Here is a 23,741-nt window from a genome sequence, read left to right as displayed (position 1 = left end):
TTGGGTCCTGACGTCAGAACCCATTAGCCTTGGGTCCACACGCCAGACCAAAAAGAATTGAGTCATGGTGCAGCACCCAAGAGAATTGGGTATTGACACATGACCCATTAGTCTTGGGTCCCGACTCCGGATCCAAGAAAATTAGGTCTTGACGGGGGATCCAATTCGCTTGGATTCAACTTCAGGTCCCAAAGCTAACGGGTCCGACGTCATAACTCATTAGACGACTGACCCAAGAGATTTGGGTCCTGACGCAGGACCCATGAGAATTGGGTCCTGACCTAAGACCCTATAGTCTCGGGTCAGGCGAGGCTGCAAAACCCAATGGATTTGGGTATGTGCTCATGCCACACCCAAAGCAACTTGGGTGAGACTCCATTTCCAACCCCATGTTTCCTGGGTCTGGAAAAGGATGTTTGACCCAAGTTAATAATAATAATAATTGATTTTACCTTTCAAATCAACTTTATGCTTTTTTATAAAAAATAATATTTATTTCAAATTTAATAATATTAATGAATATAATAATATTTATAATATCAATAATAATATTAAACTCGTTTGATTCAAGTTCTTATACTTTTTAATTCCTTCAAATCAAATGTATGGTTTTTCTTCAATAGCAATAATATTTTTTTCAAATTTATTATTGATAATAATAATAATAATAGTAATAGTAATTTTTTATTTTACCCTTCAAATCAAATCTATGGTTTTTTTTATATTGATAATATTGTTTTTCAAATATATTAATTATTTTATGAATAATATTAATTATAATAAAAATAATAATATTTATAACATAAATAATTATATTTAGAAACTTAAGACCCAAGAACCTTGGGTCCTGACATCGGACTCAAGAGAAATGGGTCCTGACATAGGACCCATTAGACTTGGGTCCCCACGCCTGACCCAAGAGATTTGGGTCCTAACGCAAAACCCAAAAGAAATGGGTCCTGACGCATGACCCATCAGCCTTGGGTCCTGAAGACGCGCTCAAGAGAATTGGGTCCCGACACAGGACCCGAGAGAATTGGGTCAAACAGGGCTCCAATACTCAATGGATTTGAGTTTGCTCTCCTGCCACACCCAAGCAACTTGGGTGACGCACCTTTTCCAGCCCCAAGTTTCTTGGGTTTGGAAGGGGATCCCTGACCCAAGTTAATAATAATAATAATTGATTTTGCCTTTCAAATCAATTCTATGTTTTTTTATACTAATAATATTTATTTCAAATTTAATAATATTAATTAATATAATAATAATATTAAACTCGTCTGACATAAGTACTTATAGTTTTTAATCCCTTCAAATCAAATTTATGATTTTTTTTTAATACCAATAATATTTTTTCAAATTTATTAATAATGATGATGATGATGATAATTTTTAATTTTACCCTTCAAATGAAATCTATTTTTGTTTTTCAATATTAATAATATCTTTTTCAAATTTAATAAGTATTACATTAATGTTTTTAACTATAATAAAAATAATATTATTTATAATACAAATAATATTATTTTTAATATTAATAATATTAATTACAACGAAAATAATAATACTTTTAATTAAGACAAATAATAATATTTTTTATATTAATACTTTTAATTATAATAAAAATAATTATATTTATAATACAAATAATTATATTTAGAAACCTAAGACTCAAAAATATTGGGTCCTGACGTAGGACCCAACGCATGGTTCTGTAAACTCTAGGCACTTAGGTCTGCACACCCGCCTGCCAAGTCCAAGTGTGCCCTGGACTTGGTAGGGGACCAAGTCCAGGGTAGGTGGACTTGCTGCAGAACCCCGGCGCAAGTCAGAAGAGACCTAACCGGCGGGTGTGTATTCAGGCGCGCGGTTCTGCAGCCTGGTTTGCGCCCACCGCTTGGGTATGCAGCCTTTACACGTGGGTCTGTAGACCTCCTCGCATGTGTCTGCAGTCAGGCGTGCAGGCCTACAGATCCTCTCCCTTGGGTTTGTAGCCAGGCGCGCGGGTCTGCAGACCCCAGTCGCGCGATTCTGCAGCACACTAACACTGGTCTTCACTCCCCGCCCGGATATGTAGCCCTTACGCGCGGGTCTGCACACCTTGGGGCGCGGGCTTGAGCCCCCTCGCCTGTGTTTGTAGTCAAGCACGCGAGCCTGTGGACTCGCTCGCTTGGTTCTGCAGCCAGGCGCGCAGATCGGTCCCTATCACCTAGGGATGGGCAGACCCAGCGCCAGGTATCTGCAGCCCGGGGCCATGGCCAGGCGCGCGGGTCTGGCCTAACACCAGGTGTCTGTATCGAAATTCTTATATTTTTCAATCGTTTAAAAAACAATTTATGGTTTTTCTTCGGTGGCAATAATAATTTTTTTAATTTTTTTTACTAATGATGATAACAACAACAATAATAGTAATATTAATTCTTAATTTTACCCTACAAATCAAATCTATTTTTGCTTTTCAATATTTATAATATTTTCTACAAATTTATTAATTATTATATGAAGAATATTAATTATAATCAAAATCATAATATTTATAATAAAAATAATGGTATTTTTAATATTAATTATAATAAAAGTCATAATATTTATATCACAATAATAATATTCTTAATATCAATATTTTTAATTATAATAAAGATAATAATATTTATCATATTAATAATAATATTAAACTTATTTGGGCAAAGTTTTTATAGTAATAATGTTTTTTGTGTATTGTTCACCTATACTCAGAAATATTGTTCATTGGAATAGTATAATGATAATTTTGTGTTTAACACCAAAAACTTTAAAACTAGACATCAGAGCTACTAATATCTAATCGTAGGGAAATAATTCTTTTTGCATTTTAAAAGCATGATGAAACAATTAAAATACCCTTAAAAGCAAAAAATAAAATAAAATTAAAACTAGCATTAAGTGCAATTTGGTACTTTAACAATGGTTTTTTTTTATATAATTATCATGTTAGACCAAGGATAATTTGGTATTTGAATAGACATGAAAAATAAAATAAAAAGAATAAAAGACACACTAAAACAACCAAAATGCAGGAAACCAAAATCTAAAATTGGCCTTGAGGGGCTTTTCAATCTTTTTCCAAAGGTATATTTTGTTGTTATTATCATATCAGTTTAGGGCAATTGAATCTTTTCATAAAGAAAGAAAACAAATAAAAATAAAAAGTAGCTAGTGTGGTTTGCAGAATCAGGTGCAGGTCAGAAAATACCCCGGCAGGCGGGTCTGCAGACTCAAGGTGCGCAGGTCTGCAAACCTACTCTCTTGGGTCTGCAGCCAACGCCTGGGGTTTGCAACCTTACCATGCCCCACCAAACAAATTTGTTATTCTTTGTTGCGAGGTCTGCAGATCCAGGGGAGCGGGTGTGCAACCAAGCGTTTGGGTCTGCATCTTTACCATGTCTCACCAAACAGTGTAATTCACAATGAAAATCACTCATAGTCTATAATAATTCGCACTACAATATCAAAAGTACAATCCACACAGTAATTCACTCCACAATAAAACACTAATCTATAGTTAATTTTTTCAGTATCTAGTCAGTAGCTTTGCAGATGTAGTGTATGCGATCATTTTACTTTCATTCATCAACTGTTAATTACTGAGTTAAGTTACTGAATATTCATATTGTATTATAAAATAATATGAATTTATTTATAGTTTTGTTTAAGGTAATTATAAATTTGTGTAAATTTTAAACTTAAATAACTATCAATTGCACAAAACAATTAACTCAAATGATAAAAAAAATTTCAATTCATGCAATTATTATAATAATAATAAAGGATATAACTGATTTTAAATAATCAATTGTATAAATTATAAATAAATTTGAAGGTTTCATATATATATATATATATATAAGGGATGGTTTTGATCACATAAAAATAGCCACACTTGAAACTAATTGCAATAATAATGAAGTGAAAATTAAACAATAGTTCATTGACATCCCATCAATAGTAAGATATTTACAAAATTCATTGGGCTTCCATAACTAATCCATCTATTTGAGATTAGATATATCGGGTCGCATATGTAATTAGCCAATGAAAGCTCATTTTATCTTATTTATTTTTAAGAGGATACTACTCTGCTTTCGATGTCCTGATTTATTTATTTTCATTAGGCTTCCATAACCGTCTATCTCACATCTTTCCAACCAATTGTTCTTTCAAACATGCTGGTTGTTGGATCAACAAAATTGAGCCTCAGGATAACGACTGATACAAACAGTACTGATCTTATCCAGGCAGCTGACGAAGATGTTCCAAACCGATATAGGCACGTGTTATCACTGTAAGCTTACCAAGAAGACGTACGACCACTCCCCGCCCCCATTAACAGCATCAGCAAGGAGCTGTCTAATCTTAATTAATCCATGCATGGAAGACCAAATCTCTCGGTGCCTTCTGTCACCCACGTGTGACCCTTCTTGTCCACTTCTTTCCATCCCCTTCGCCCACGTATGACTGACTACTCATCTTCCTTGCCTCTCCGCTACCCAAACCCAAAACACATCAAGCCTCTTCTTAAAAACAGCCTCACCTTACATATATTCTCCCCACAACATCTCTCTGTCGTCTCTTTCTAATCAAATATGGACTCCCAGAACGTTAAACAGCGTACAAGAGACACAGTCGACGAACCCAACACCATCGTGGGCAAAAACAACAGCAAGAATGTGAGATTCAGGCGTGAAAAAAGAGTGGCCATGGCCCAACGCGGTATTAGATCATTAGCCATAGCTGTTGCGCTCCCTCTTTCCTTGGCTCTCTGTAACGTGTATTTCTTTGGCTCAACTAAAGGCTACGGTACTAGTAGTAGCAGGAGTATATCAAAGCCCTTCTGGTTCCCACCTTTGTGGGCGCTACACATGACCTGCGTGACTTCGAGTTTCTTGATGGGTCTCTCGGCTTGGCTTGTTTGGGCTGAAGGCGGATTCCATCGGAACCCGACTGCCCTCTATCTTTACTTGACTCAGCTCGGCTTGAGTTTGGCTTGGGACCCGATTGTGTTTCGGATGTCAGCGCCGTGGGTGGGGTTACTTGTTTGTTTAGCTACGTTTGGGGCTCTTGTTGGGTGTTCTCGACAGTTCAAAGAGGTGAATCCCATTGCAGGCAATCTGGTTATGCCCTGTTTGGCATGGGCTTCGTTTTTAGCCTTTGTAAATCTTAAGCTCCTTTTTCTTTGAAGAGTTAACAGGACACCAGTGCTCCTATGTATTTGTAGTTTAGCACCATGGAACTTGATCCTTTGTTAGCAATCGTCGTCCTTTTCATTTTATGCTGGGTGTGTACTTGATCCTGCATTATATTAGTATAAAATTCTCAATTCTATTATTTTCAGAAGATTATCACATTCACGCATGTATATATTTGTGTGTGTGTGTGTGTTTCTTTCGATTCCCAAAGAGAATGAGAATAATACACTTGATTTTTGTTCTATTTTCCCCTTAGGGTGGGTGTGGAGTGTCTTCATAGAGGAAGGGATGAAGACAGGGAAAGATGTGCATACCCTAATGCATACATACTTCAATCTATATAAATAAAATTGTATTTATAATGTTTTAATATAAATCAAACAATTTTTGTAGTCTTTTTTAAGATTAGTTTGAGTAACTTTATATTTTTTAAATATAAAATATATATTTTAATTATCATTAGTATATATTTTATTTATTGAAAATTAGACATAAAAAAATCATGTTGATTTTTATTGTCCGATGCAAGCAGATGTTAAAAATTAAAATAATTTTAAATTTAAATTAAAGAGGGATACTAAGAGTATCTCCAATGAAAAATGCTATATTAAAGAGCCAAATTGATAAAATAGCTTTTTGAATAGTGTAAATATAATTTTTTTGTTTATGTATATCCCAATGGTAAAAAGCTATTTAGAAGAGCCAATTATATTTTAATATATTTTATGTTAAATTAATTTTAATATAATTATATAACTAATTTAGTTATTTTTTGTGTAATATAATTATGATGTTATTAATTATATAATTAATATGAGTAATTTATAAAATTAAATATAAAATTAATGAAGTAATATGAAAGTTAAAACATATAAGTTTAAGTTAAATTTAAAACTTTGAAATTTAAAATTTATTTATATGAATATTTTTAATTTTCAGTTTTATATGTTACTGTTAAAATTTGATTTTTTAAAAGTAAATTCAAATTCAAACTTTGAAGAAAACCGTCAACATTTTAAATTTTAAGATTTTAAATTTTGAAAAAATAACCGTCAATATTCTAAGATTGAAAAATTTGGAAAAATAATCCATCTATAAATATTCTCATATACCTAAACATTTTTTCTCATCGTTTTCTTCTCTCCAATCTTTATTATATTTCATTAAAATTCATCATGAGTCATTCTAATTTTAATTTTTATGATGCTTTTAATTTTGATGATGACACTCCCATGTTCGCCTTTCAAATTGCTACCGCAGTGGTTACTGAAGGAGAATCGAATAATCAAGGGCATAGAACAGAATATCGTGGCTCTATTCTTAGCCACAATATTGTCAATCTTAATAAAAATGAATGTGAGTTAAGGCTATATAATGATTATTTTGCTGAAAATCCTAAATTCAAAGTCAATTTTGAAGAAGATTTAGGATGAGTCGTCATCTTTTTCTTCGGATCGCAAATGCAGTGGAAGCTCACAATCCATATTCTAAACAAAGGACAGATGCTCTTGGTGTTCTTGGTTTATCTTACCTTCAAAAGGTAACTGCACCTCACATGATACTTATATATATTCCTGCAGATCTCACTGATGAATATCTTTGAATTGGGGAAACCACTTCGATAGAAAGTCTTAGAGCTTTTGTTAAAGCAATCGTAAAAGTTTTTGGTTATTGGTATCTAAGGGCACCAAACGAGGTCGATATTTGTCGATTATAATCAATTGGAGAGTAGCTTAGATTTCTAGGGATGTTAGAGAGCATTGACTATATGCATTGAAAATGAGAAAAATGCCCAATTGCATGGCATGAGATGTATACTCGTCATTGTCGTGAACCAACTATAATTCTAGAGGCGGTCGTTTCACAAGATCTTTGGATATGGTATGCCTTTTTTGGAATGTCTGGATCACTAAATGATATTAATGTTCTTGATCAATCACTTGTATTCGCTACACTTGCTGAAGGTCGTATTGCTTCTGTTAATTATACAATTAATGGGCATGAATATATAATGAGATACTATTTAGCAGATGAAATTTATCCTAATTGGTCAACCTTTGTTAAGACAATCTCAAGGCCATTAGGAGCAAAGAGAAAATATTTTGCAAGTAAGCAAGAGTCTACAAGAAAGGATGTGCGGCGGGCATTTAAGGTGTTCCAATCTTGTTTTGCAATTATATGTGGACCTGTGCGATACTGGGATGAAGAAACGCTTGCAAATATTATGAAAGCTTGCATAATAATGCATAATATGATTATTGAGGATGAAGGAGCAATGAACCTTGGATTTGACCATGAACGTGAAGTCAATTCTTTTATATCAGTGTCACATGGTGAAATACCAGAACTACATGATTTTCTTCAAACTCATAATCGAATCAGGGATAGAGCAACTAGCTCTTAACTACAAGAAGATTTGATTGAATATTTGTGGGAACAATATGGCAATGAGTAGAATCATTAGATTTGAACTTCTTATGTTATCATAATTTTAAAGTTTTTTATGTTTTTTTTTCATTATGGTTGTTATCTTTTAAGTTAATTAATCCTACTTATTATTGTTAAGTGTTAGAAGAACTTCAAAAAAATATCATTGAATTGTTGTAAGAGATTTGTTACAGTTATCTCCCTAACTTTATCTTTTCCTTGTCTACATTTAAGTCGTTCCTTTGCAGCCTTCTGACCAATTGTAATTTGATCTTTGCTTGTATTTAACCATGCTAAGACAAGTAAACAATCTTCCTCTAATGAGAAGTTCTTACTTCTTTGTGATTTTTTTTTATTGTATGGACATTTAAATTCGAGTATGTTAAGTCATCAATTAATTGATTAGAATCATTTGGTTGAGAGAGAATATCTTCTGACTTGCTTATAAGAAAGTTGGTAAAAGAGCTTGGAAAATTTGAATCCATCGACATTATAAAAAAAACACTCAAGTTAAAACCTCATAAGAGGGTGTAAAGGAAGAACACATTCAATGTCTAGCAATTTTGTAGTTTCCATACATGTGAATTAATAATAATCATTGCCTCCTACTTATTCTAACATTAATCTAATCATACAACCATTACAATTTGGCTATTTTTTGGAACTAAAAATGATTGATATATTGGTTTAGTTGCATTTTCAACAAGACAAAATATAATTAACCATAAATTAAAACAGTAAATCAAAAATAAATTTAAGATATGTCACTCCATATTTTTATCAATATCAACTACCATCATTACTTCCTCTCAATTTTGTCAAAAACAACAACATAAATAAAAATTATCTTTCTTAACCCATATCAAAAACATAAAATAAAAAAGAAATAAAAATCATCACAAATAGCAAATTAACAACAAAAGGTCTTAAGAATCAAGAGATGCAAAAAAGAAAATAGAAAAATTCTTTAAGCAAGCATACCTTTTGATTTCAGCTAATTAACAAAACTGATGTTATTAATTAACTGGAGGACAATCGATTCTTGTTTTTCTAAATCATATAGAAGGTGAGGCACAATGCAAGGCTTTGAAATTTCCAGATAAGTTTTCTTCCTTCCGTTATGCTTTTAAAGAGGAAAACAGACGTTGGCCAACAGATACAAAATAAAGGAAAAGGATGTTGGCCAACAGAGAAACGTCCTGACATTTACTTTTAGCTTTTCTACAGAGAAATGTAGAAATGACACTTCAAAACAAGAATAACTATTTTAGCTATTCATATAGCTTACCGGTTGGAATAGTTAAAAGCAAAAATAAAAGGTAAAAGTATAGTTTTTTTTCATTTTGCCTATTCTTTTAACTGCTGTATTGGAGATGCTCTGAGGGTAAAAGCTTTTTATGGGGATGGAGGTAGAAGAACGTCCTCTCTCCCCCACTGCCTCGAATTTATGTCTGATGCAAACCCTAGCGGAATTTAATGGAATTCACGACCCCAAGATCAATCTAATCCAAGTTTGTTGAAATTTGAATGAGTTTATCACAATGGAAGACTTGCTCCAAGGTAACAAGACTATAAACCAACTTGATCACAACGCCTACATCTAGACACGAGCAAAGGAAGTATAAATTCACAACAAGGAATGATCAATTCTTTGAAGAGCTGAAAGTTCAATCAAGAACCAAGATTGAGCAACCAAAAAGTCGGCTACAATGCTGAAAATATCATCAAAAGTCTGCCCTAAAATTATTTCTAAAGAGTATTTAAACTCCAAGCCAAAACCCTAGTTTCCCTAACGGGTCTCACATAAGCTCAATTTAAATAATAATCAATCCAAACTAAAACTAGCCCAAAATAATTAAAATAAACAAGTCTAAGACCCAAATAAAATGTCTCATCTCAAAATAAATAAAGTTTGATAGCCCAACTAATTAAATAAGACAAGTTCATTGTTTCCGTATTCTGTTTGGCAGCAGCAAAAGCCAATTTAAAACGGATAGTTCTCTCTCATCTTAATGAATTAGAACGCATGACATATATCGTTGGAAAGCTATGGAAGTTTAGTTTCCAGACCAACTGGAATCACATCAAAATTAGATTTGTAGCTCCAGTTATGATCAAAAGGGTAACGAAGGTCAAACTCTCCAAATCTAGTCTTCTTCTCCCAATCCTTGTGTAATGGTCTTGGTTCCACCAACAAGCCCCTCTTGAACATGAATCAGATTAATCAATACTTGCTCTTTATTATTATAAATCATCTTGAAGTCCACCTTAACCCATGTCTCTTAAAGAAGTCCATTGAAAACTTCTTTGAACTTCTTAGCCCTAAGCCTAGTAACTGGACCAACTGGAACCTCCAATGGATCCTTTGATGGTTGAATCGCATCAATGTCTCTAATAAATACTCTCTGTTTTTACTTCACGTGTGAGCATCTGTGGGGAATGCCTGTTGGAGTTTGAAGCATCTGTGCAAAGGATAAGGCTATAAATCTCCATAAATCCTTGATGTCTGGTGGTGGTGATGTTTGTAACGATAGGGATATGGATGATGATGATGAAGATGGAGACAACAACAATGTTATTTTAACTATTTTTCTGGATAATCTTTTTTGTGAAATAACTTACAAATTCATTACTTATTATCGTAGAAAAATATTATTTGGTAGATGTTTTGATATCCAAATGAGTATAGACTTTTAAATCCTTGTAAGATGAAAGATATCACTTACCAGATTTCTAGTGTTGAGAACAACTAAGAAGTCAGGAATAAGTATTCACACATGTGACTCATCAATATATAACTACATTTGAAGGAGTTCCTAGGAAGATCGTGCATTTGTAAATTTTGATCACCATCCAAATTTTGTTTCTAATAATATTTTAATTGATTTTGTGCCATGTTCATAAAGCCATGAATACCATAGGTCATAGTGAATGAATTATGTTATTAATGAGATTGCAACTAGTTTAATAGAAAAATAAAACCAGGATCTTAATGTTGTTTCGCTATATTTCTTATTAATTGATAATTTAAAAAATGTGCTATTAAATCATAGTGGTTGAGCTTGGCCAATTTAAGTTTTTAATGGTGAATATACAAGTATAGTATCGGAGGAACATGGTTTTCTACATCACAAAATATCATATTTTAAATTTTTTAGTCAATAAACCTGGTTGATGATAATAGTTAGCCTTTTTGGTTCATGGAATCCCCTTATCTAGTCGTGCATTTATAAATTTTGATCAGCATCCAAATTTTATTTCTAATAATATTTTAATTAATTACATGTCATGTTCACAAAGCCATGAATATTATAGCTATAGCGAATAAATTATTTTACTAATAAGATTACAACTAATTTAATAAAATCAGAATCTTAATGTCCTTTTCGCTATATTTATTTTTTATTAATAATTACACACTTCTTATTTAATTTAAAATTATAAAATCATCACCTATTCTTTTTAATCATTTTTAATCATATCACTTTCACTATCAATTTCAACCAATTGTTTTAAAATTATTTTTTATTCAACAATAATTTTATCTAAACATATATAGAATCTAATTAGAAATAAATAAAAATATTTTTAAAAATTTATTTTTTTCAAACAACAATAATAAAAATTCTGCATAATTGTTAAATACACTATATTTATCTACCTTTTCGAAAAAAACTAGACCAAACTATAAAAGAAAATTGCCACCAGTCCATCCGCGCCACTGCCATGCACAGAAGAATATATCTTCCTATCACAATAATAATAATAATAATAATAATAATAATAATAAACATGTATCGAGAACTGTGCCACTGGATAATGCCACGTTTTCTACAAAATCTTATAAGATCACCGCATTGACCATTGCGCTCCACGTGTCTATTAGAATACACGTATTGAACCCGCGCGCTTCATCAAAAGATGTGAAGTGGACAACACTCGCTTGTTTTGACTCGACGCATACACCATCATCCATATGATTTTCCACCTTTTTTTTTTTTTTTTTTTTTTCTGAATCCTAGTATTCTAATTTCAGAAATCTTTTTGTTTGAGATGTGTATTTTAATTGTGATTTTATTAATAATTAATTTATTATTTCTAATTAATGATAAAAAAATTTAAACATTAATAAAGATGATTATCTAATTAAATATATAATCTCAATACTTGAAAACTAATTAAATTGTATTATGTAATCGTAAAAAATAAATTATAAAATAACAAAAAAAATAACCATCTCATATAAGTGTCAATTCACTTAGTTAAAATAATGATATTACAAATATTTTAACAATTAATTTATTACCTTTAATTAATTATAAAATATTTCTTAATTTTCGGAAATATGCTACAATTACCGGAAATACCCAACCCACACAGTACAGGCTGCCTGTATGATGGCATTTATAGGTGATGGGAGAAAAGAAATAGAATCGCTATAAAGAGGGGAGCCGTAGCAACGCTCAGATACGCTATTATATTCCTTTCCACCACAAATCCTAATCTTCCGTAAGTCTTGTAACCCTAAGGGGTTTGCTCAAGGAAATGGCGGAATCAGAACCCAAACAGCCAGCAGAGATGGTAACCGCACTTATCTATGCAGTACCCCTTGATCTCTCTTTAATTCTCTCCGTTTTTATTTTCAAAGATATTACTTTGGATGCTAGGTTTTGCAGAGGTTTATATTTTATTTTTATTTTTTTGTTAAGAACACTCCTTGGGATTCCCTGTCTACGTATCTTTTGATCCGAAGCAGCCCAATCTTTGTTACCAAAAGCTAGAATCATTAATGTGTGTGTGTGTTTGGTTAAGATTATAGTGATATGCTGATAGTGTATTGATGAATACCTTCAATTAGGTTGAAGGTGACGAGAAAAATCTGAAGTATTTAGATTTCGTTCAAATGGCGGCGATCTACATGGTGGTATGTTTTTCAAGCGTCTATAGATATGCGAAGGAAAATTCAGGTCCACTAAAACCGGGGGTCCGAACTGTTGAGGACACCGTCAGAACCGTTATTGGACCGGTCTGCGACAAGTTTTATGGGGTACCCTTCCAGCTTCTCAAATTCGTCGATCACAAGGTCTGTTTCACTGCAAATTACAAATCTATTTGCCGTCGTCTATATCTCTTGATTTAAGTGCTAATATTTGAATCAATCTCGTTAATTATAAGAACTTGCCATTCTAGTAACTATTAAGTAATAATGGGTTCTGTTATATATTTTTATTTAAAAATATATTAAAATAATATTTTTTATTTTTAAAAATTATTTTTCACATCAATACATCAAAATATATAAAAATATATTATTTTAAAATATATATAATTTTTTTAAAAGTATTTTTAAAACACAAAAATAAATCTAACTATGGGCAATCCTTTACTTCATACCTAGCATCATCCTTCTTTTTACTTAGCAGGATGTTTTGGCCTTGGGATATTCAATGAGGTAGCCTTCTTTACCTGATAATTGAATAAACTGAAGTCACTAAGATTCAAATCTATTCTACTAAAAAAATGTTATGGGATGCACCATCGTTAAATTATATCAACTTGTGTAATTGATTTTTTTTTAATTAAAAAATTGAAGGGTAAATCTCAAAAAACAAATGCCTGTAGCTATTGATTATAGTTTCTCTGAAGATGAACACTTTCTTGAATCTTCCAGCTGTGCGTACTTCTTAAGGCTTATGTTTTAAAATCGAGATAGGCTCTATTTTGTAATAATGGCTTATAAATTAACGAACTCTTACAGAAGCATGTAATATTTAAGAGCCTATTATATATAAGAAAAGGGATGTGTTCGTCTATTTTTTTTCAATAATAAGATAAATAGGGTGCTTTAACTTGTAAGAATCTGATAATTTCTTAATTGCCTGTGTGCATTTTGCATTTAATTAATGTATGTACGAGACGAAGTAGTATCATTTGGACTCCTGGAATGCAGATTGACGAGTCTTTGAGGGGGCTAGACAGGCAAGTCCCATCACAAGTGAAGCGGGTGTCAATCCAAGCTCGGGCTGTAGCTTATGAGATTCAGCGCACAGGCGTGGTGGATGCGGCGATGAACATTACAAAGACGATGTATAGCAAGTACGAGCCCACGGCCAGGGAGTTGTACTACAAGTATGAACCAGTCGCCGAGCAGTATGCAGTCTTGGCTTGGCGCTCACTGAATCGACTTCCACTCTTCCCTCAAGTGGCTCAAATTGCAGTCCCCACAGCTGCTTTCTGGTCTGAAAAGTATAACCAGGTGGTTGGTTCTGCAGCAGAGGAGGGTTACACGATAGCATTATACCTGCCGTTGATCCCAATTGAAAGAATTTCTAAGGTGTTTGATGAGAGTATTGGTGAGCCAGTTGTCTCAACCAATGGGGTCGTGGCTTACTGATGATTGTAGTTTTTTCTTGTTGATTTTTCAGTTTAAATGACATTTAATGATTGTAAGGTTTTTGACGATGGGCTTGGCCAGAATATCCTTGAAATGTTTGTTTTTTGGTCACTTTATTTTTTTTTTTGGGGAATTGCATGAACTTAGTGGGTTAGCCATACATAATAATAGCAATAATGTAGGAAATTGTAAGATACATAGCTTAACTTATCAGCTCTAAATTTATTTTTTAGATATTACTGGTTCGAGTTTTATAAATCTTAAGGTTATTGTAGACTTGTATAGTTGTTAATTTCAGGACCTATAAAATTAATCAAGATATACACAAACTAGTCAAACAGGTACAATAATCTAAAAATAATGTAGGAAATTGAAAGACAAATTCTTTGCCAGAAGCGTGGTAGCATATCCAATAATTATCAGGTAATGTCATGAGCTACAGCCAGCGTCGTGATGAGTGAGTGGGAATTGCTGGGGGGAAAAACAGTAACATAATTTGATGGGGTTAGTGCTGCTGACTTTACTAAAAGGTGGTTGTATTATTTTTTATATTCACAAATTTTATGCAGTAGATTACATGATAGGTTAATTGCTGATATGAATAGTAAATCAGATTGATATATTTTTAAAATTATTTGGTAACATTTTAATTTTAAACCTATGTTTGTTAGCGCGTGGTTATTTTCTTAAAAAAAGAAAAGAAAAAAAGGGGTAAATGAAGTAATAGGCAAGGCACGGAGGCCTGTCTCATATCCACACTAGGCTATTTTGAACTGGTTGACTCTGTTTGAAACATTCCTCAAAAATTTAATTTTTTTTGTTAAAAAATTAATTTTTTATGTATTTTGGATCGTTTTGATACGCTAATATCAAAAATGATTTTTTTAAAAAATAAAACAAAAATCATTTCGATGCATTTTAGCACGAAAAACACTTTAAAAAACAACCGCAACCATACTCCCAAACATGCCCTTGTGGTAGACTCAACCCAGCGCGATTGAGTTGGTATCATGTTTTTTTTTTCCCTTTCAATTCCATTGCTTTTTAATAAATTTTATCATATTATTTAGTATTTGGCTGATTTTTTTTATATAATATAATGAATTAAAAAACTAATTCAACTTGGTAGAGTCTATAACAAAGATTGTTGGTTTTGCGGGCTGACTAGAGTGAACCTAGCCTTTCTTTTTTTCCTTTGACTTTTTCTTTAGACTTACCTAGTTTATAAGGTCACATGAGAACAACTCCCACATAATTTAATTTAAAACTAGGACTAAATAAAGAATTGAATTAGAATTTTATAAGTTTAAGCTATTGTATCGAGTTTAATAATAATACTGAAAAAATTTTATTTTCTTGCATCTCAATTTTTTTTTATCCAAGCTATAGCAATTGCGTGAAAAATAAATGAGTTAAGTAGAACCATTAAAGATCAAAATGTGTGCAATATATATTTTGATTCCTAAAGAATTTTGAAAATTATATTTTTATCCTTATTTTCAAGTTTCTTACAAATAAATCCTTAATTGTGTTTTTAATCCTCGTATTTTATAATAAGTAAATGGAGTTAGATTCCTTGAAAAATAAGATAGAGGAACTGTAATAGAAATTCCAGGGACCAATTTGTATATTTTAACACCACATTAATTTACAAGGGGATTGGAGTTCGGAGAAACCCTCTTATTTCACATTACAAGAAATTAAAATAAAATATGCAAATTGAGAAAGAAAATAAATATGCTTCTTTTTCTCTATAAAATTGATTTGCTTTGCCTATTGCTTAACCACGAAACTGTAATAAATATTATTTTGTTTTTTTTTTCAATTATACAGATAAAAATGCATATGGGAGAAAATATGTAAATGTAAAGATCCAAATGAAGATTTATCAAACAACGTATGAGATAAAACTCCAAAGCATATAAAGATATCAGTAGAATAAAATGATTAATATAAATATATAAAATTGTATATTTGAATAAAGACAAAATAATATGATTTATATTCAATTAATAAGTTAAACGTGTTGTACAAAATCAGGATTTGCATAAAATATATTTTTTAAAAAAATACTTTACATGGATCTCTTCAGAAATATTTTTTCAGCATAATAAAACCCTTGTACAATTAAAAAAACTTCTTATTGTAAAATAAAATTGAAAAAAAAAACTAATTTACATGTATATTTGCATAAATACAGAGAGATGTGTAATGGGGAGCCATTTCAACTTGTACTTAGGTCGCCTACTATCTTAAACCAAAAGCTTAGAATTTTTAATTAATATGGTGTCTAACATGGGTTATGAATAAAAGGTTAGGTGTGAGGATAATTGTTAAACCCAACTCTGTCTAATAGATTGTCTTAAAAAACTTATGACTCGAAACCTAATCTAAATTAGATTTTGAATCGAATCGGAAAAAACATTGACTTGATAAAACTCGGTAGATCTGACTAGGTGTTTAGTAATTGGTTTACTTGATTAAATCCGATCCAAACTTGGTTAGGTTAAATAAATAAAAAATAAAACAATGTTATTTTAATAAAAATAATTTATCTAGGTTGACTTAATGATTTATAGGTTGACTCGATAACCTAATGACCTGAGCCTTTTTTCCAGGTCAGTCCTTGTACTAATAACAATTATGAGCACAAGCTTTTAGATGAGAAGGCTCTTGTAAGAGGGGTGAGCTCTTGATAGTACTGTAGTTTTTCAGGTGGTGACCGTCACACTTAGATTATGAAATGCTTCCGTTGAAGTGGGAGTAGTGTTCGATGTGGAAAAGAGACTCGTAAATTAGGGAAAGATTTGTTGGATGCACAATTAAGTGATTATTATCCATGTTGAAATGGAATGAGAAAAATGAGGTGTTTATATATAAGATGCACTCAAAACCCACTAGTCTAGTTTTTTTTTGTTAAAGTGGTGTCCTTTTTATTATACAAGCCTCTACACATACAGGTACAAATATGAGCTTAAATGAATCATATTTCTTAAGGGGAAGATTTGCATTATGGAATTAAGGAATCAATTGAGCCTATACTTGGGGAATCAATTGAGCATATACTTGGGCATGCACGTGTGTGGGCTTGTATGTAAGGTTGGACTCCATTACAACCTAAAAGCCTAGATTATTTGGTCATAAGTCCATATTACATATACATATATGCACCTTAAACCTTTTTTTATATAATCGATGTGGGATTCTCCATTTATATGTGGAACTCAATAAATCTCTCCTTCATATGTGAGTCTCATATTCACATTAAGCATTACTTCTCCTTTAATGGAAGTATCTTCACAATCCGAGTATGACGTTACTACTTTCTTACTCAACCAAGATGGAATCCGAGTATATATACTTGATCAAACATTAGGTGAAAATAATTAGAGCTTAACCAATCATTCCACACCCATCTAGGATACCTAAATAATCATAAGACAATGACAACAATTTCCTTATGAATTGGTGTGAAGCTATTAGGAAATATTTAAATAAAGTATAATATAATTCAATTTGAACTAAAACCACACACATAGACACAAAACAATTTTTACATGAAAAACTTCCTTGATATTGGAGGAAAAACCTTAAGACACCCAAAAACTCCATTATCAACAAATAATGGGTTGAATTTTTTATTCTAAATAGAACTAATGGCGTATAGTCTTAAAAATAACTTTTCAGCAACAAAACAAAATCCACAAAGGAGTTCATAAAGATCTCACCACAAATCATGAGTATTGTTCATAAATAAAAACACTATCTAGGTTGTCCAAATCCAATATATATCGTTTAGATTATAAATGCTCATGTCACAAATATGCTTATAAAGTTTTAGCTTAAACAAACTTTGGACATCTTTTATCAAAGTATTTTATAGGAATAAATGGATCTTTAAAATATTGTTTCAAGAAGGTAAAATTTTTCAGATCTCTCTATCTTTTGTCTCTATATAAAACACGATAAATAAAGCTTAAAAAACCTAACAAAGTAGGTAAAAACCCCCTATCTCTCCATATGGGCTTAATGGTCCCACATAGGTAATCTAAATATACATAGGTTATCATTCTAATATGAGGGAAACATAGCCCAACAAATCTCTTTCTTCTCAACTAGGTAGGAGGATTCACTATTTCAAAAATTATGTAAAAGATCTCAAGCTTTTCCATTTCCAGGGTTTTCTTCAACATATGAGATCCATTATCATTAGTGAGTTTTTTCAAGTTTTAACAACTTGTCGTTAAAAGCTTCTCTTATCCAATGGTACCTCATCTTAATATGCTTCAGCCTTAAATGAAATGTAAAGTTTTTAATTTATGTGAATATCACTTTAATTAACACAAAATACTACATATTATAGTTGTTGAAAACTAAGTTATATCAAGAGCTTTTTTTTATCCATAGCAACTCTTAACAAGCTTGTGTTGTTGTGATAAACTTTGTCTTTATAGTAAAAAGTGTAACACATTTTTATAATCTCGATTGCTAAGAAATAACTCCTCATGAGAAAATGATTAAATAACTCGAAGTACTTGCGAGTATCTACATTTCTTATCATATTTGCATTTGTACAACCAACTAACATTAGTTTGTCATTCTTAAAGTTGAGTTGTAACTTGAAAATGCCTTAAAGATACCTTAAAATTTTCTTGATAGCATTCCATTGCTCTTTTTCTATATTTGAAAGGAATCAACTGACTACACCATCTATATGAGCTACATTTGGCCTCGTGTATATCATTACATACTTGAGATTTCATATTATTAAGGCATATGAAACTCTTTCCATATCTTTATATTTGTTGAAGGGTTTTTCTTGGTTCTTAATTTTATATAAGTAGTAAGATGAAAGGTAGTTGTTTTAGCTTTGTTCATATTAAATCTATGAAGTACTTTTTCAATAAAAAGCTCTTGTGATAAATGCAACTTCTCTTTTTTTTCTTCATAAATTCTATTTCCAAGAATTTGTTTTGTTAGAGCCAAGTCTTTCATAACGAAGGATTGACTTAACTGCCATTTCATATTATTAATTATTAAAGGATTCTTATCAATAGTTAACATATCATTGAATCATTGATAAAGAGTTACAAGATAATAAACTCATCATCATAAACATTTTGCACAAATACACAATAATCAAAAGTGATTTTCTCTTAACCTTACTTTGTAATAACTTACTCAAGTTTCTTATAGCATTGTTTAGGCGCCTACTTCAAATCATATAGACTTTTTTTTGGTAGACAAACATAATCTGCTTTTTCTTTTACCCTAAAAATCTCTAATTGCTCCACATAAATCTCTTTCTCTAAATTACCATGTAAGAATATATTTTTCTCATCCATATATTCAATTTTTAAATCTAGGCTAGTTGTTAAGCTATGAACTACATAAATGGAAGACATTTTCATAGCTAAAAAGAAAATCTCATCAAAATCAATAAAATTTTGTATGATCAAATCCATTAATAACAAGTGTAGCTTTGTATCATGCCCATGAAGGGTTTTATCTTGCTTCACCTTGTAAACCCACTTATTCTTTAAATTTTGTATAACACTCCATGATTTTATTTTTTTTATGAAAGTCTAATAAATAATTTATAATAAATAAAATTATATTTAAGATATTATTTCATTAGATATCAATCAACTCAGCATTTATTTTTGAATGATATTTTTGTCATTTCTTTATAATGTTAGCAATCATTTCTTTGATAATTTTAAACAAACCTGTGTAGTTTTTTTTTCATGTTTGTGGTCGTGAATATTTTTTTTAAATAAAGTTCAAGTCATTATAGTTTTTGTAAATATTTTTCATTGACTTTTTTTTTTCAATGAACTATGCTTTTTATATAAAAAAAAAACAATTGGTTAAAAAAGAAATATTACACGAATCATAAAAGAAGGTCTGAAAAAAATACATCTTTCCTGTTTGATTTTATATGTTGTTTTTTTGTGAATATTTCTTTTATAATCACATAATTAATAAAAAGAATAGATTTCAAAAAATTTCCCATTACAACACCGAAGTAGTATGTCATTCTTTTTTTTCTAATACATTCACATAAAAAATATTAAAATGTATTGTTTTTATTAAAACTTTCATTTATGATTATGATAAGCTATTGTTTTAAAAACAATTATTCTAGTGAAAAAAAATACAAAAAAAGAAGAAGTGTATTAATAAGATAACAACGTTTTGATTAAAGGAATTTTTTTTTTATCCTTATTCAAAATCATCTAGATTTTTTTATTGATTCTAATTGCTTTTGATTATTATTATAATAAGAATGCAAGAAAAAAAATCTTATTGAAAATATATATTAATAAGAAAATGAAGAATTATACTAGAAAATTATTTTTTGAATGGAGTTGAAATTATTACTTTCCTTACAAGAAACAATTTTATTGATATATAATTAAAAAAAATGAATAGATCCTCATGTGATATGATCAAATTTCTTATTGTACATTATTTTTCTCAATTTACTAACTCGATTTTTGGTTATTATTAAAACCCTTTTTAATATTTTTAGCTATATAATTCTTGATTTATTTTATTAATTGTATGTGTCATTTTTTCAGTTAACAATTAATTTTGTTATGACGGTGAAAAACATGTTGCAAATGCTTGCATTTTATTCATTGAAAAAAACTTTTGGTCTAGGTAGTAGTAGAGTGTGTGCATGTGACTAATAGGAACTAATCCGTGAACCTATTCAAACACCAGCTTTTGAATCATCAACTTTGGGATCAAGTGTTGTTTTATATCTTATAGTTTAGACATTTTTTCACTCTTCTTTATTTTTTTAAAAATTACAGTTTATATCATAAAATTTATAAATTCATAACATTTTATAATCTCATTCTAACACATTAAAAAAGTCAACAAAAAACTCAAATTATTTATAGTATTGTCATGATATTATATTTAATGATTAAAAAGTCATTGCAGTGTTAAAATTATAAAATTATCTTAAAGTTCAAAAAAAAAAAAACTCAGCCACTGAAACTTTCTCTCCCATTTTTATTTTCCCTTCATAAAGAAATATGAACATTATAGCTGCTAAACCACGCCAATTATTTTTTCTTTCCCTTCACTTGGTAATCCTTTTGATTTAAGTAATTAGATCTTATAATGAAATATACTTAAGAATAATTGTAAGATGAGGAATAAAAATTACACAAACAAATCTGTCAGATAAACTTGCAAATGTATTGTTAGCAAGTCTTTTTCCGCAACATCAAATGTTCTTTATGATCTCACATGCAAGCATCAATTTCAAACAAATTGCAAGCTTCATTGCAGAAACAAACTTGGTAAATACCACCACACATTACCAATCCTAGTCGCCAACCTAACAATCTTCATCTTTTCCTCTAACCTCCATTGTTGACCACTCTAGTAGCCATGCCCTCTATTTTTAATCTCAATAAGCTTAAATCATTCAGATCTAACCCAAAATAAAGTTTAGGTTTTGTTCAATTTGATGTCATTTACAACTATGTCGTTGTTCAATTTGACATGTTTACAAGGCATGAATAGTCTAAATCTAACAAAACATCATTTCATCTTCATATATAGGTTTGATTGGGATTAAGCTAGATTAGGTTTTGATTTTAGTTAAACTATGTTTGTTACGATAAGAGAGAGGAATTGTGTCTGGAAAAAAAAGAAACATGATATGTCATTTGGTCCAATTTGAGATATAATATAAAGGAAATATGATCACTTTTTTTATTTAAAATTTTAGGTTGACCCAAGATGTAAACTATAATTTTTAAAAGAATTTAGGCAAAGTAAAAAAAGTGGCAAATGACTTTCTATTATAGTTGTAAGGCTTACAAACCTTGATTATAAGTGGCTGACCTTGTTTGGTTTTCATGATGCAATCCAAATTATATTTTTTTCTTTTGTTCTCATAACGCTTATTTTATTTTTACAAAGTTTATGATGGTTTTGAAAGTATAAAATGTTAAATTGTTATTTTTTTTCAAAAAAAGATCAGAGAATAATTGGATGTTACTATTGAAATTTTGTGATTTTTTTAAAAAGAGATAAAATCTTGGAGTTGCAAGGTCATCTTATACTTTTATCTTGATTTGTCATTGAGTGGGCTCATGTTGTATTTTCATTTTCTTGTTGAATTATAACAGGGTAAAACACCTAGTTTTGTACTTGTTTGCAAAAGTACAAAGTCATTTGGATGGGAAAATGGATACAAAATTTGGTCATTTGGTGTGGCTTGAAATGAGTATTGCGTAATTCTATTGGATTTAGATGGGCTAAATTCACTTGTAAAGGGTAACTTTGAGAAATTCAATAAGTCTAAAAGGGCAATATAATAAAAAAACTACTAACAACTCTAAAAGATCTTGGATTCTTTATAGTGCTTTATTGTTTATATGAATAGTGAATGACCTGTCTTTTTTTTTTCTCTCTCTCTCCCTCTCTCATTTTAAAACTTTTTTCTTTCAATTACATCCTTTAGTTGCTTGATTAGATGGAATTAGTATTGAAATTATGGAAAGAAGTTCTAAATCAAAAGAAAACGAACTAAACCGTAAAACATAAAGAATAATAAGTCGGATCCAGAGTTTTTGCCAATGTTTATTTTGATTCACAAGTTCATTTTATTTGTTTTTGGGTTTCTCAAAGAGAGAGACTCATAGAAAGTAGATGGTAGAGAGAGAAAGTGGTCATCTGTCGCGGTTTTAGCCATAAAATTAATCAGTTTGGTGAGCTTGATGGTGTTGGTTGAAAAAATAGATCGGAGTTTGAGAAAATTTAGGGACTTAGATTGATTTTTCATATTTTAATCAATTTTTGAAAACTTTAAGGGTATAAATGGGTTTTATCGAGTTGTGTATGTTGTTTTTCATGTGTTTTTGGATCAGAAATTGATTGAAAAATGGCTCATTTGGTTCAAAAAATTAAATGAGAGTTTCTGCCCAGTTTCCAGCAGCTTGGGATGCCAAAAAATAGGCAAGCAAACGATACATCGTTTCCTCAACAGAAGACACGACACCAACATTAAATTTCTTTCAAGAAAAATAAGAGATGTCTGCCTTTTAATAATAAAAAAAAGTAAGGCCATATGTTTTCTAAAAACATTTCCACCTTATAACATAGTGCATGAAATAAAGCAAGTAAAGCAACTAAATTAAATTTGTGACAACTCGACATCTCAATCATGGTCCATTAATGGAGGAATCAAATTGTTAACAAATATGAAAACATGTCCGCATTACGTCGTGGGCTGACTTGATTTTTTTATGTAAAAAAAAGATGTTTTTCAAAGTAAAAAAAAAGATGCCAATACGATGCAAGCGTTCCTAAAAAACAAAAAACAAATTCAAGACTTGGGTTATTGACTAGACTGTGTTTAATAAGCTCATGTAATTTAAATAATACAGATAAAAAATGTAATGACAATAAATAAACTGAAAAAAAAATTAACATAGAAAAAAACTACAAAGCTCGTCAAAAGCAATTTGAATAATACCATGAAACTTAATTATTAAACAACTCAATAATGAAGGGAAAACTGAAAAAAATATTAATTAAAAAAAAAGAAAAGAAATTTGAGTCAACTTGCTAACCTCGCAACCTTGTGCACAAGATTGAAATAACTTTATAGAAAGAAAAATGAAAAAAAAAGCATGAAGATTAATTTCAAATAAATAAAAAGTTGA

General features: G+C 30.6%; 2 protein-coding genes across 2 annotated transcripts; both read left to right on the top strand.

Moving 5' to 3' along the window:
- Positions 1 to 4,509: 4,509 nt before the first annotated feature.
- Positions 4,510 to 5,364, top strand: LOC7487776 (translocator protein homolog). The gene has a single exon (XM_002301436.4). The coding sequence runs from the start codon at positions 4,623 to 4,625 to the stop codon at positions 5,214 to 5,216; it is 594 nt and encodes a 197-aa protein (XP_002301472.1). The 5' UTR covers positions 4,510 to 4,622; the 3' UTR covers positions 5,217 to 5,364.
- Positions 5,365 to 12,065: 6,701 nt separating this feature from the next.
- Positions 12,066 to 14,157, top strand: LOC7478834 (stress-related protein). The gene is made up of 3 exons (XM_002301437.4): positions 12,066 to 12,233; positions 12,511 to 12,735; positions 13,603 to 14,157. Exons 1-3 carry the CDS (start codon positions 12,198 to 12,200, stop codon positions 14,044 to 14,046), a joined length of 705 nt encoding a protein of 234 aa, XP_002301473.1. The 5' UTR covers positions 12,066 to 12,197; the 3' UTR covers positions 14,047 to 14,157.
- Positions 14,158 to 23,741: the final 9,584 nt, after the last annotated feature.

Source organism: Populus trichocarpa, chromosome 2 (assembly GCF_000002775.5).
Source record: "Populus trichocarpa isolate Nisqually-1 chromosome 2, P.trichocarpa_v4.1, whole genome shotgun sequence".
Classification (NCBI taxonomy): domain Eukaryota; kingdom Viridiplantae; phylum Streptophyta; class Magnoliopsida; order Malpighiales; family Salicaceae; genus Populus; species Populus trichocarpa.
This window is presented reverse-complemented; position numbering and strand designations above follow the sequence as displayed.

What these genes read in the sequence shown, in the direction of transcription:
- LOC7478834 (XM_002301437.4), top strand. Translation starts at nt 12,198, where the DNA reads ATGGCGGAATCAGAACCCAAACAGCCAGCAGAGATG. An exon ending in CCAAACAGCCAGCAGAGATG is followed by an intron (nt 12,234 to 12,510) that starts GTAACCGCACTT and finishes ACCTTCAATTAG; the next exon opens with GTTGAAGGTGACGAGAAAAA. An exon ending in TCAAATTCGTCGATCACAAG is followed by an intron (nt 12,736 to 13,602) that starts GTCTGTTTCACT and finishes CCTGGAATGCAG; the next exon opens with ATTGACGAGTCTTTGAGGGG.
- LOC7487776 (XM_002301436.4), top strand. Translation starts at nt 4,623, where the DNA reads ATGGACTCCCAGAACGTTAAACAGCGTACAAGAGACACAGTCGACGAA.